Source organism: Camelina sativa, chromosome 17, assembly GCF_000633955.1.
Source record: "Camelina sativa cultivar DH55 chromosome 17, Cs, whole genome shotgun sequence".
Lineage (NCBI taxonomy): Eukaryota > Viridiplantae > Streptophyta > Magnoliopsida > Brassicales > Brassicaceae > Camelina > Camelina sativa.
Window position 1 is genome coordinate 10,509,947 of NC_025701.1, and position 12,723 is coordinate 10,522,669.

General features: G+C 36.3%; 5 protein-coding genes across 6 annotated transcripts; 1 reads left to right on the top strand and 4 right to left on the bottom strand.

Annotated features, from left to right (window-relative positions):
- On the top strand, positions 8 to 2,443 carry LOC104756565 (2,3-bisphosphoglycerate-dependent phosphoglycerate mutase). 2 transcript variants are annotated; one of them, XM_010479172.2, is made up of 8 exons: positions 8 to 258; positions 622 to 907; positions 1,005 to 1,228; positions 1,312 to 1,430; positions 1,515 to 1,671; positions 1,747 to 1,848; positions 1,937 to 2,056; positions 2,138 to 2,443. In XM_010479172.2, exons 2-8 carry the CDS (start codon positions 625 to 627, stop codon positions 2,192 to 2,194), a joined length of 1,062 nt encoding a protein of 353 aa, XP_010477474.1. In that variant the 5' UTR covers positions 8 to 258; positions 622 to 624; the 3' UTR covers positions 2,195 to 2,443. The 2 variants fall into 2 exon arrangements, with proteins under 2 accessions (XP_010477474.1, XP_010477475.1); XM_010479173.2 differs by lacking the exon at positions 8 to 258 and adding an exon at positions 294 to 408.
- On the bottom strand, positions 2,501 to 4,061 carry LOC104756566 (zinc finger CCCH domain-containing protein 59-like). The gene has a single exon (XM_010479174.1). The coding sequence runs from the start codon at positions 3,949 to 3,951 to the stop codon at positions 2,641 to 2,643; it is 1,311 nt and encodes a 436-aa protein (XP_010477476.1). The 5' UTR covers positions 3,952 to 4,061; the 3' UTR covers positions 2,501 to 2,640.
- Positions 5,206 to 6,702, bottom strand: LOC104756567 (B3 domain-containing protein REM7-like). The gene is made up of 5 exons (XM_010479175.2): positions 6,591 to 6,702; positions 6,199 to 6,502; positions 6,033 to 6,104; positions 5,765 to 5,919; positions 5,206 to 5,655 (listed from the first exon to the last, which is right to left on the bottom strand). Exons 1-5 carry the CDS (start codon positions 6,666 to 6,668, stop codon positions 5,374 to 5,376), a joined length of 891 nt encoding a protein of 296 aa, XP_010477477.1. The 5' UTR covers positions 6,669 to 6,702; the 3' UTR covers positions 5,206 to 5,373.
- LOC104759353 (B3 domain-containing protein REM8-like) lies at positions 7,121 to 7,669 on the bottom strand. Its single transcript, XM_010482295.1, has 2 exons — positions 7,550 to 7,669; positions 7,121 to 7,462 (listed from the first exon to the last, which is right to left on the bottom strand). Exons 1-2 carry the CDS (start codon positions 7,667 to 7,669, stop codon positions 7,121 to 7,123), a joined length of 462 nt encoding a protein of 153 aa, XP_010480597.1.
- LOC104756568 (random slug protein 5) lies at positions 8,028 to 10,141 on the bottom strand. The gene is made up of 6 exons (XM_010479176.2): positions 9,871 to 10,141; positions 9,486 to 9,533; positions 9,200 to 9,376; positions 9,016 to 9,114; positions 8,688 to 8,930; positions 8,028 to 8,600 (listed from the first exon to the last, which is right to left on the bottom strand). The coding sequence occupies exons 2-6, from the start codon at positions 9,525 to 9,527 to the stop codon at positions 8,232 to 8,234; spliced, it is 930 nt and encodes a 309-aa protein (XP_010477478.1). The 5' UTR covers positions 9,528 to 9,533; positions 9,871 to 10,141; the 3' UTR covers positions 8,028 to 8,231.

Consider the following 12,723-nt stretch of genomic DNA (forward strand, 5'->3'; position numbering starts at 1 on the left):
TTTTTTTTTTTTTTTTTTTTTGGTCTTGGAAATTGAAGGCAGAAAACTAGAAATAGAAACTTGACAAAAACAAGAACTAGAAAGGAGAAGAAGATATTTTGAAGCCTATATATATATATATATATATATATATATAAAACCTTCTAAAATCCTCCTTTTTAGAGGCGCATTGAGAGAGAGAGAGCTTTCGTATTAGGTGTGATTTGTGGATTTTTCTCATCTTCATTGGTATCATCGAGACACATTGATTAAGACCAGGTTTGTCTCTGTCTACAAAAAGCAATTTTTTTTTTGTTTTCTTTGGGTCTTTCTTTCGTCTTCTTGTAATTTACTGGGGCTCTGTTCTTGAGTCAGTCATGTGTTAGCTCTTCTTAATCGTGTTTTGTTTCTACCCAATTAGACCTCTATGTAATTAAAATTCTACCGTTAATTGCTATTAGTGGTTTTTTTTTGTCGTGATCACACTCAAGAGTTTACTTCTACTCTGTCTTGTCTTTTTTAGGGTTTTCTCTGATTCAGTATCAATTTTTTTAGATCTTCAATCACCAAAATTAGTGTATGCTAATTATAGAATTAACATTTTGATTTCTTTTTTCTCTTCTTCTTCTTCTTCTTCTTCAGAATATGGCTACGGCTACGTTTCAACAATCAATCGTTTCATTTGCTGCACACCGTTCATCTTCTTCTTCCTCTTCCACTATCTCTCAGTGTTTATTACGAGAGCCAATCTCGAAAGGATTCAAGATCCATTCTTCACTGAGTTGTAATAATCATACCACCTCAAAAATGAGAAACTTTTGCAAGATTGAAGCACTGGCTTCTTCTACGACTGAGACATCTGTTTCTTCTTATAACACTCTCTTGTCTCCTTCCAAGAACGTACCTGACTTTTCCCAGAAAAAATCAAGTATCTTTCTTTTTGCTCTGCTTTTGGATTCCTCTCAAGTTTAATTAGAAAACATATGATCTGAAACAAGTTTTATGTTTTTTTGATGTGTTTTTAGATGAAGCAGCTTTGATATTGATTAGGCATGGAGAGTCTTTATGGAATGAGAAGAATCTTTTTACGGGTTGTGTTGATGTACCATTGACAGAGAAAGGTATTGAAGAGGCTATTGAAGCAGGGAAGAGGATTAGTAACATACCTGTTGATCTTATCTTCACATCTTCTCTTATCCGTGCTCAGATGACTGCAATGCTTGCTATGATTCAACACCGTCGTAAGAAGGTATCTCTGACTGAAAACCAAACCAAGCACAGCATGTTTGTCTTTTGGGGTTTGTAACTGATATGTGGAACAAAATCATCTAGGTTCCTATCATCTTGCACGATGAAAGCGAGCAGGCGAAAACTTGGAGTCAAGTCTTTAGTGATGAAACTAAAAACCAATCTATTCCTGTCATACCCGCTTGGCAGCTCAATGAAAGAATGTAAAACATATCTACCAAACATATCAGATGCTTTGAAACCGGTCAAAGAAGCTTTCTGACGTTTTTTTTTTTGGATATATATAGGTATGGAGAATTGCAAGGTCTTAACAAGCAAGAAACAGCCGAAAGATATGGGAAAGAGCAAGTTCATGAATGGCGTAGGAGTTATGATATCCCACCTCCAAAAGGAGAGAGCTTAGAGATGTGTGCTGAGAGAGCAGTTGCTTATTTTCAAGACAATGTAAATGAACAATCTCATTCTAACTTTTCTTTCTTAGTTTCATTCACTTACTAACTTCAGATATCGAATTTGCAGATTGAACCAAAGCTTGCAGCTGGAAAGAACGTAATGATAGCTGCTCATGGGAACTCCTTGCGGTCTATCATAATGTATCTTGACAAATTGACTTGCCAAGAGGTTTGTGACAAAAGGCTTCATTCTTGATCATTGGGTTTTTTTTTTTTGGGAATTACTTAAACTTCTCTATGTGTGTTTTGGTTTGTAGGTGATAAGTCTAGAGCTATCAACTGGTATACCACTTCTCTACATCTTCAAAGAAGGTAAATTCATGAAGCGAGGAAGCCCTGTTGGTCCAACAGAAGCTGGTGTTTATGCTTATACCAAGGTTAGGCATCATTTCTCTCTTTTTCATCTATTTTAGATTTCTTTGTTTCAATGTGGTTTTGAGTGTTTCCTTTGCTTGCAGAGTTTGGCTCAATACAGACAGAAGCTAGAGGAGGACAGTGAAGTAATCTGTTCTTGAAGTTTAACAAGAAAGATTGGTTATTGATCTACTCAACTCAAGCTTAGGACCTTAGAGGCGTTTACAAAGAATATAGATTTTATTATTTCTTCTTGGTTCTTTTCATTCATATGTGACATATCCACTGCTGTTACCTGAAGGATCAATGTTCAAAACGTCACTGTTCCTTCTTACAAGCCTCGCACTTGTTGATGTCGTCTTTGTTATTGTTACCAAACTCTTTAAGCAAAGGAAAACTCTTCAGTATTATTCTGTGATACATTTATAAATCTGTAGTTTTACTGGTCTTAATTGCATAACAACAAAAACGTTTGTATTCATAATCAGAAAACACTATAGTACTCATGTTTCAATTCATACACTCTTACAAAAAAATTTGACAAACAATATTTAATCTTTGAGTCATATATTACAAAAAAGATCATAAATTCATATGTCGAAAATGACTAAACTTTGGTGCCAGCAGCTAAGCTCCATACACGCAAGTTCCCAGTCTTGTCACCACTAAATAGCAATCCTCCAGGACCAACTGTGAGTGTCGTGATCGTGTGCGTAGAGAACATCTTTCCTCTTTCTTCAAAAGATGGTAGGTCGTAAATACCAACTGTTCCATTTTGGTAAGAGCAGAACATGATGGGTTTGGCCTCTGCATCGTGCACCCCACAAAGAGCATGAACACTCTGTTCTTGTCTGCGTGTATGAGTAACTTCCAAGCTTCCATTCTCAGAACAAGTCCAAACTTTTATAGTCCCATCCAAAGAAGACGAGATCAGACACTTTTCCCAGCATAAGAGTGACGTGACAGTGTCGGTATGTTGCTTCAGTGTCATTACACATTGCAGGGTGTCGAGATCCCACACCTTTATTGTTTTATCGACAGAACCAGAGTATAGTAGTTGCTTTCCAACAACGAAACAAGTGACTTCACCACTATGATGTCCCTCAAGAGATGTGAGGTACTTGAAAGGATCAGAGACATCAGAGTCAGTAGTATTAGCTTTCCAGACTGATATAGTGCCAGAACTTGTTCCAGCGAAAAGCATTCCATTAGCAACAGTCATTGCACGCACCTGACCTCCAACCACACCGTCAAGATGCAAATCTTTACTGGATTGAACATTAAAAGCCTTTACAGCGTTACGCAAGCCGAGGAAAACCCATGAATCTTCACTGATTAGAGAACCTGCGGCCTTAGCCTCAGCCTGGAGGTTGATGGTATGTACACACTGACCAGTATGGCAGTCCCAAATCCGCAATGTATCATCGCTACTGACTGAAAAGAGTTTATCAGAACCCTGAGGGAGTGCGATCCCTTTGATATCATTCTTGTGTCCTTCAAGAGAAGCTACCATGGCCAATCCAGGAAAACGAGAAGACCAAGAGTGTAAGAACTGGCACTGCTCACCCTTTTTGCAGTTTCCAGCTATCCAAAACTTACAACATACACTCTTTTTGGTGTCTGAAATAGCAGTTTTTCTCGACGACGACACAGAAACAGAACATCCTCGGCCTAAAACTGGTGGTTTTGGTTTTGTTGATGACCCATTGGCTTGATCTGGAGATTTGTACTGTTTTGACGTCCAAACCAGATTCCTTGAAAACTTATTTGGACCTTGTTTCTTCATTGTATTGTCGTAAGGCGCATAATAAGAAGGTCTTCTCGAAACTACATCTGCTGCGAAAGCTTGCGGCTGTCTCTTGACTCCTCCAACAAAATTCCTTGACTGTGAGTATCTCCTTGGCCCCTCGAAATCCATACTGAGAGAGATGATGATAAACGATAATCCAAGAGTAACGAATCGAGAGAGAGTTTACAGAATTAGCGAAAGAGAGAGATTAAAAACCTAGAAGTCTTTTTCAGATGATCCGTAAAACAAAACCAACGACGATAAGTAAAAAAAAGGAAAACCTAGAAAAGGAAATTTAAATAAATACTTAGAAACACCGACATCTTTTTTTTTGGGCCATTGAAAAAGCCCAATGGGCAATACAAGTAGTGATGGAAGTACTCAAGTACAAGCCTAATCTCCTCCATTTACATCCTTAATTAAAAAAAACAAAAAAAAAACAGCTTAATCCTACTAACTAATTTGGTTTTACATCGTGCACCCCACAAATACGTAAGGATTTATTAAATTTGGGTTTACGGATTTTAAAATAAACTAATTAAACCGGTTTATTAAATAAATGGTTAATTCGATTTAAAACGGCGACGTATATACTTGTAATCTCGCAAAAGAAAGGCTATAGAAGATTTGTTAAGTGTTAACGATCTGATAGATTCTCTCTACTCTTCATCATTTGTTTGGGCAAAAATCGATTTTGATAGTTGAAGTTTGATTATATTGGTTGTGATTTTGAATAGCCTAGTTTTTCTTTCTTTTAGAGTAGTACATTTGGACTACTATAATCGGCTTTTACTTGGTGAAAAGTATGATGAAGTGTCCATGTGTTGTCCAACAGAGTTATCTTATTCCCTCCTGCATCTGCAATCTTGTTACCCTTAGTATTTGAGAGTTGGTTCAAGTTGAACCGTTCAACTAACAAGTCTACAAAATTTGAGACTGGCTGGTGTGAGTCTCAAATAGGAAAAAGCTACAATAGTAAACGGTGTGACTTATAGTTTCACAAATCGGCTTTTACTTAGTGAAAAGTATGATGAAGTGTCCATGTTTTTCCTCCTTCATTCTTTAGAATAATCTTGTTGCTTCCTTTCTTCAGACCATCGGACCTAACAAACTTTAGAATAATCTTGTTTCTTCCTCAGAGCAAACGAACAATCAACCAAGTCATAAATATATGAGAAAGTGTGTTTTTAGTAATCCTCTCTAGTCTCTACCTCTACCTTCTTAAATTTATACATGGTGAAGCTTTTGTCTTTCATGTCTCACAACAAGAATCATCATCATCACCATCTGTAATGACTTTTGAATGTTATAGGGAGGTCGTAAGGGTTGATGCAATGGATTATACATAGAACTTTATATAAATATTGTTATGCAGAAAACTTACAAATTTTACCGTACAATATTACTGCAGATTACATTACTTGACTCATGGTACTAAAGGCTTATAATATCTACAACTTATTACTTGTTTTCAAGACCCTTATAAAATATGTTGTCGACAAATACAGACACAGTTAACTCTTACCTAACTAGACATTGGATTCATACTGCTTAGGCTACGAGTTCACTATAACAGGGCAAGTTGGAGCAGATTTGAAGTATAGGAAGAGTTGTCTTGTCTTCCCAAACAAACTCAAACACTAAAGATTCATGTGCCTTAATGCCATTAGCCTTGAAAAATTCTTTTAACCCTAAACCCAAACGCATCTGTGTATTTCCCTTTTCCATGACTAATTTCACTGGCCACTCTTTTCCATGCTTGTCCAACAGAGTTATCTTTTTCCCTCCTAGGTTTTTCATTCGGTTAACCTTAACGAAGTTTTTTGGAAGATGCTGCACACAAAGGAGGCAATAAGATTACACTACGTGAACTTCATAAAGCATGAACTGATAACCAAAACCAAGGGAACAAAACTCCTCTAAGAGAGTTGTTTTAACTTACAAGTCTACTATTTCTAAGACTGGATGGTGTGGCAGTTAGTGTCACAAATCGGCCTTCACTTGCTGAAGATGATGATGATGGAACTTTTTGACTACTGTCACCAGATTTGTTTCTCTTTCCTTTGTTGCAATCTTTAGTGGAAACACTCTTTAATTCTGCAGTGGAGAAACGAAGAAGAGGCGTTTTGATGGAAGAAACATACAAGACTGGTCTGATGAAATAGACTTTGCTTTTGCTTCAGTAATCCGCTTCTTACCCATTGACTTACCCATGTAATCTTTGTCTTCGTCTATTGAAGACTCTGGTTCTGTTTTTAGACTCTGCTTCATCGACAAGTTTCCTGAATATATCACAAACAAGAAGGAACGTTTTAAATCTTCATAACCAAAAAAAAGGCGAATTCCATGGGAAGATTAAAACAGAGCACAACTTACTGATGTTTTCTTGATCATCATCATCAAGATTATCGTCGTGGTCACAAGTTTGTACATATTGAATCTCACAGCAACTGGGTCCAAAACAAGTGATGTGGAACACCAAAGCTCCATCATGTCTGAAAACGATAACATCTCCGACTTGGAGATCATGTGCGGTGGCGAACTCTTTCCAACCGACGGTGAGTTTCCGACCTTCCATCTCAACTTTCCAACTTATCTCAGACGCGTCGGACCTTAGCTCCACTGTCTTTCCTTCGTTTCTTCCTTCTAAGTATACCGAGTGAAACTTCACAGGGATGGTCTGCAACAACATGCAAAAGAGTTATTTTAAACGAAACCATTAAATCATAATAAGCTATACTCGTAAAAGAGAGACAGAGTCAGAGTACGAGGAAGGAGTCGAAGCCGGGAAGAAGAGGCTTAAAGAAATGTGGGTTTGTAGGAGGTTGAAGAACTGGATCCGCCATTGTTCAAAGAAATTCTTTTTTTTTTTATAGCTTCCAAGAAAACAAAACCAAAACCGATCGACTCAAGTCTAATAAGTTATGAGTGTCTTTTGGTAATCCTTGCACGGCTCCTGTTTATTAATGAAAGCTCCAGCTAACCTGTTTTAATGAGTGTGACTCCTTTTACTCTCTTTCATTTTAAACGTCTCACTCCTTTTTGTTCTCTTTGGTGGTAATAAGTGACCTCGTTTACTGGGCAGCATACTTCTTTTTTTCTTTCTTTTATAGTAACATTTGGACTAATATAATCTAGTATTATACTAATATTATGGCTTTTGCAGTAGCTGAAGTAGAGTGTCATTTATATCAACTCAATGTTGGTGGCTATCTTTTTGTAGCCTCTGTTTCAACGATGGAATCCTAGCTAGATGTTGTTATTACGTGGGAGCTCCCATACAACCGTAGATTAAGTTTCACATCATAACTTGGTAGTTTTCGATTTCGTGTAACAAAGCTTCCAGATTCTGTTCCTTTGTCTCGAGTTTAGCCCGAAACCGTCTGATACTAGTTAAAGTTTCTTCAATGCTCTGTCTCACCTTAGGCACATGATCTAAGATAGAGCAAAACTGCGTGTGCTGCAGCTTTCCTTGATCACCAATAGACTTGTTAGACGACCGAGTGCGACGAGAAGGTTCTCCCTCTTCAGCTATCTTCTGCCTGACGCCATGCTTCAGTCTTCTACTCTCCTGACTCCATCTTTGGACTCGAGCTCGCTTGTGTGGCCGAGCCTCTGCTTCAGACGGTGATTGCTCCATCTGAATACAAGTATTTGTTTAGTAACACCAACTTATAGATAGTTCAAAACGAACAAGATTGCAAGCTATTTTGATGCTCACACTAACCTTGGAGACGAACTTAAGCAAAGGACTTGTCCCTCCTCGGATCAACTCCAAAGTTAGAGACTCACCTGCGCCTACTTCATTCGCTGAACAGAAACGTTTCCAACCATCACCACTAATCATATATATTTTCGTGTTATATACATCTGCAAACTATGAATTTTCGATACTACTAGTTTTGTCTGTTTTTAAAAACAAACTATTGGGAGTGTTTCGTTTCTTGTAGCCATGGGCATTCGGGTACTCGGTTCGGATTTTTCGGGTAGAGCAGTTTAGGACCTATTCGGGTAAACAGAAAAATCTGTTCGGATTCGGTTCGGGTCTTAGCGGGTTCGGGTCGGTTCGGATCTAAAACTAGGTTATTGTGAAGAAACTAGGTTATTGTGAAGATTGATACTGCTAATTTATCCTGTAAGTGTAGATATTACTATATTAATTAATTAGCTTCATCTTTATTGGATAATGGCACCATTTTGGGAGGTGTTGTTACATATAGCTCATCCATTCATTTATTCATTTGATGTTTTCGCATATCTCCATTACATGCTTATGTTGACTTTCATAGGTAACTAATTAGCTCCATGTAGCCTAAATGTTTTTATGGTGAACAAAAATATATGGTTTTGATCTCGACGATATTCTCCAACTTAGTAATTGATGAGTTAAGTATTAGCTTCTTATGTTTTCAGGCTTCAGGTTTAGAGGTTCTTGTTGTATCCAAAGGAGATTGCAAAGTTCCATTCTTGATCTTCTCATCTTCTTTGTCTTCCAAATTCGTATTCTCAAAGTCTGAAGCTTCAGAATCTGAGTTGCTCAAATGAGCTGAGGCTGATGACACCACAGTGGTGTTGCCAAAGAACTTCAAATCATCTCCTCTCATTTTCTCCGCATATTTCTCAAAACTGAAACTTGCATCACTGTTTTTGCCACCAAATGCAACCTCAAGTTGCTCCATATCGAAGAGATCTTCTAGAAGCTTTTTGCTGAGGTTATCATCTGAGTAGACAAACTTCACCTTGTTGCATGTCTTTGGCTCTAGAAACGGTTTCACCATCTGCATATTCACAAATCTCCTTTACTAATGTCAACAAGCTTCATGATACTTTTGCATTATAGGGCAAAGAGACATTTTGAAACTAACCTTATAGAAAGGTTCGAAAATCTTAGGCGGGTTGTATAGTATGGCCATGCCTAAACGTTCAGGGTAATGTTCTTGTAACACATGAGCGGTTTCTCTAGACACTTTCAAAGATATATGCGACATGTTGAAACCGTGAAAATCGATTAACCAAACCATTTGTTCTTGGTTATCCGATAGATTCAAGATTGCATTTTCCATACAGTAGACCAAGAATCTAATCTGCCCTTTATAAGATTTTGTATTCTGTAGTGTAAAATTCAAAACGTGGTATCAACAGAAAAGTATTAGAGAGAATCATTTGAAAGGAAATGGAGATAAGAAATCATACCTGTGAACTTGGTTTCATAACCAGAACTGTTCTTCCATACTTGTCAGTATAATTAGCTCGGTATATTTTCCCGGTCTCAGCTTCTCTTGCAATCTCCTCCTATAACCATTTCACATAACAAGAAAAAAATGAGAACCATTTGTTTAAACTGACTGGATAATTACTGAAGTTAGGAATACATTACCCATCGAATCTCCTCAGGTTTGTACTGAGTCCTCCATTTCAAGGTTTCTTTAAGCATTTTAGTTGCTTTCTTGACATGGCCATTACGAGCGGCTAAATACCGAGTAATGGCAGCATCTGAACAAAACTCAGATGACTTCTCAGGCAATGCCCCTAGTAATGTCCTCACTTCATTTATCTATTATTGTTCAAAAATACACAATCTCTTAATCATCAACATGCAATATAATATTTGATTCACACATCAAAAAATAACAATCATCACAGAGCAAGTATATAATAATAACCTTGTTTAGATAATCCTCTGGTTTTGTTGAATCAGAACTCATATCTTGCTGAAATTCAACAAAGGTGCAACCAAAATTGATTAGAAAAAGAAAAAAAGAGAAAAAAAGTCATAATAAAGAGATTTTATACTGCAAAACAAGGATGATACAATAATCAATGCATAAAAATAGAGGTAGATTTTACCCGTGGTTAAGAAGTTAATTAAGCTATAATACGATGTTAATTAGAATTAGAACGAAGTACTTGTTCTGATCAAATACAATCGAATTAGAGACAGCAGAATCAAGCTTTATGCAATGACAGCTATAATTAACATCTGAACTTGATCTTACTCTAAGATAGTTTATAATCAAGAAATCAAAAAGTTAAAGAACATCAACTTACCTGGAAAAAAAAAAATGAATTTAGAGCGGATGATCAGCGATGAGATCTGGTCGAATGGGTCAAACACAAAGCGTAGATATGGTACTAGTAGCGCAAAGATTGAGACCGAGAGAAATCTTAAGTTTCGGTCTAAAAGAATCAAAGTCTCGTTGTAAGAAAAAGTAGTAGTAGTAGTAGACGGATTTTTTTTCAGGGCGGCTACGGACAATGTGATGAGAGAGCTCAATGACACGTGACACGCGATTGAGGAAAGATACAGACACCTTTTCAAAAGTACAGATTCTGTTTCTTGATCTAGAGCGTGGACTTACTGAACTGAACCGGGGGAATTATAAAACCCGGTTTGACTTGTTCTTGATTTGATCTTTGGTTGTGTAATAAATGTGAATGTGATGGTCAAACTGCTCTCTGACATTACATACCAACCACGTTTCTAAAGTCCTGCCAACTTCACTAATCACTATACCCCAAATAGGAAAATTTTATTGGGTTAGTTAAGCATTTTGTTCTTTATGAACTTTGGATTAATCAAGCTGTTGCACTATTCTCTAATCTCCAAAGATTTAATGGGCCTAATCTTGTAGCCCATTCAGACGACCATCTTCTAGTTTGAGATTGTTAACGATGTACACTATTTTATATATTTCTCGATCATCATATTATCATCATTATACAACCATAATCTAACCCAATTTGACAGAAAAAACAAAAAAAGGGTTAGATATTTTGATCCATATACAGTAGTTAACATAGAACAACATTAGCACGAATTTTCTGTTCAGTTTCATTTATCTGTCACATCATTCTATGTTAGATTTATTGTTGTTAGATTTTAAAGATACAAAATGATTAGATCGACCTACAAGGCTACAAATGTCATCGGTTACAAATAGACAAAGATGGTTAGGTGAATGACAAAAGTTATGAAAAGCAACAAGTGTTAGCTACAAAAGTAAAAGTGTGAAACCTCTTTTTTATGCCAAAGCTCAGTATATCAAGGAAATGCGCACTTGCTATATGATGCATTAGCAAATAAATCACGTCCTTTTATTTCGGACCACGTTATCTATATACTGACATGTAATTAGATGCAAACCCACTATACTGACATAAATAGACTTTCATATGACAATAACAGTTTGTATTTTTTTTAAACGCGTAAAATGAATTTCATAGCTAGTGTAGGACTATTTCGAAATATTTCATATAATATGAAATTCTTCCCGGTTTATTGGTTTTCAATTTGGATGCATAACTTGCTAACGTAGGTATCAAACACACATCCTTGAGAACTTTTGCACCATCTTGTCCAAGAAACATACGACCTAGCTAACCAAGCTTTTGATATCAATTATCAATATATCAATTTCATTTTCCATTTGTAATACTAATTTATCAATTGTACAATAGTCTGCAGACGATTTGTAATATTATCAATATTGTATAATAGTCTGCAGACGATATGGACCATATGTCATGCAGAAACGAACGGAGACAATTCACCTAAAATCCACATGCAAATTCCTCTTTCCCTCATGAAACAACGTGCACCTGCTCTGAAAACAACGTCACCCTCTTTTCGATATTACAAAAACCAAAAAAAAAAAAAAAAAATCATTTATTTAGTAATATAGTTTTTTTTTGTAAATTCACTTCACCCCATAGACACACATTTTCACATGCATTTGTATTGTACCAACTTGTCTACTAGTTACTAGAGTTCATATGTTATGTATAATGTATTAGTAATATAAACTAAATTAGGTGAGAAAATAATAGTAAGATCTTTCAAAGTGAAGAGGCCGAGACATCATCATAAGTGGAGTTTTAAGGTGAGAGAGAGAGAGTCAAATGAACAGTACAAACTGATGACGCGTTTGACGGAAACCGCGTTAAGAGCATTAAAACGCAAAAGTTCAATGCCAAAAGCAAAAAATTCCAATCGGATCCACTTACTTTGACCCATTAGTCACAAATCGGATCTACTCTTTTTTTTTTTTTACTTTTTATCAGAATCTCTCTTTTTCTTTTACCTTATATTGCATGTATTACTTGATTTAGATGCAATGAATCTTAGATATCAAACGACTACTTATAGACAAGTTATAAGGAATAATTTAAAACTGTCAGTCATTTCATTTTACCCTCAACAAAATGTCAGAGAGAACTTGAGAGAGAGAGTACAGTAATCATTTGATTAAAAATAGGTAAGCCAAAAAAGCTGTCAGTTATTAAGACAGCTAAGACTTGAGTAATGATTTTGCAGTTGACTATTTTTCATTTCCCCCCTGTTGACACGCTCGCCCGGATTTGGATTAGTATGAAATTTATGCGTAGGAGATCTTGTTGCTTTTCCTTTTTCCATGCGTAGGTAGGAGATTATTAATATTTCACTTTTTTAATTTTTCCATTAACCATTATTTTATTATTTATATAAAGCTATAGCTAAATTTATTTAAGCAAAGAAAGAGTTCAAAGATAATGGTGTGCTAAACTGATTGCCGATATCTCGACAAAATCATATATGAGTGGCTTCTTGGTTCAAAGTTCAAACTCGTTGAGATGATAAACTCAGTTTGCGCAGTTAATATAGATATTGAAATTAAAAAACATATATAACGAAGTAAGAACAATAGCTCTTAGACAAGTAAGTCATTACACGTACGTAGTAGATGCAATGTTCAGAAAAGCAAGCAGTTAAGAACAAAATATATATATAGAACAATAATAATATATGTAAAAGACAGTACAGTACTAATCAGCATCGTAATGGTGAAACTGGCGACACGCACACGAGCCACCCACATGGGTGCCTGCCTCCTTCTGCGCGTCTTCTCCTATAGTGCTGTATAT

Bases quoted from the DNA above. Each gene is read 5' to 3' on its own strand.
- LOC104756565 (XM_010479172.2), top strand. From the start codon at position 625: ATGGCTACGGCTACGTTTCAACAATCAATCGTTTCATTTGCTGCACAC. The intron at 908-1,004 runs GTATCTTTCTTT...ATGTGTTTTTAG, and splicing joins CTTTTCCCAGAAAAAATCAA to ATGAAGCAGCTTTGATATTG. The intron at 1,229-1,311 runs GTATCTCTGACT...AAAATCATCTAG, and splicing joins TTCAACACCGTCGTAAGAAG to GTTCCTATCATCTTGCACGA.
- LOC104756566 (XM_010479174.1), bottom strand. From the start codon at position 3,951: ATGGATTTCGAGGGGCCAAGGAGATACTCACAGTCAAGGAATTTTGTT.
- LOC104756567 (XM_010479175.2), bottom strand. From the start codon at position 6,668: ATGGCGGATCCAGTTCTTCAACCTCCTACAAACCCACATTTCTTTAAG. The intron at 6,503-6,590 runs GTACTCTGACTC...ATGTTGTTGCAG, and splicing joins CCGGCTTCGACTCCTTCCTC to ACCATCCCTGTGAAGTTTCA. The intron at 6,105-6,198 runs GTAAGTTGTGCT...TGATATATTCAG, and splicing joins TGATGATCAAGAAAACATCA to GAAACTTGTCGATGAAGCAG.
- LOC104759353 (XM_010482295.1), bottom strand. From the start codon at position 7,669: ATGATTAGTGGTGATGGTTGGAAACGTTTCTGTTCAGCGAATGAAGTA. The intron at 7,463-7,549 runs GTTAGTGTGAGC...ACTTGTATTCAG, and splicing joins TGCTTAAGTTCGTCTCCAAG to ATGGAGCAATCACCGTCTGA.
- LOC104756568 (XM_010479176.2), bottom strand. From the start codon at position 9,527: ATGAGTTCTGATTCAACAAAACCAGAGGATTATCTAAACAAG. The intron at 9,377-9,485 runs GTTATTATTATA...GAACAATAATAG, and splicing joins CAGAGGATTATCTAAACAAG to ATAAATGAAGTGAGGACATT. The intron at 8,601-8,687 runs GTTAGTTTCAAA...GTGAATATGCAG, and splicing joins TTTTCGAACCTTTCTATAAG to ATGGTGAAACCGTTTCTAGA.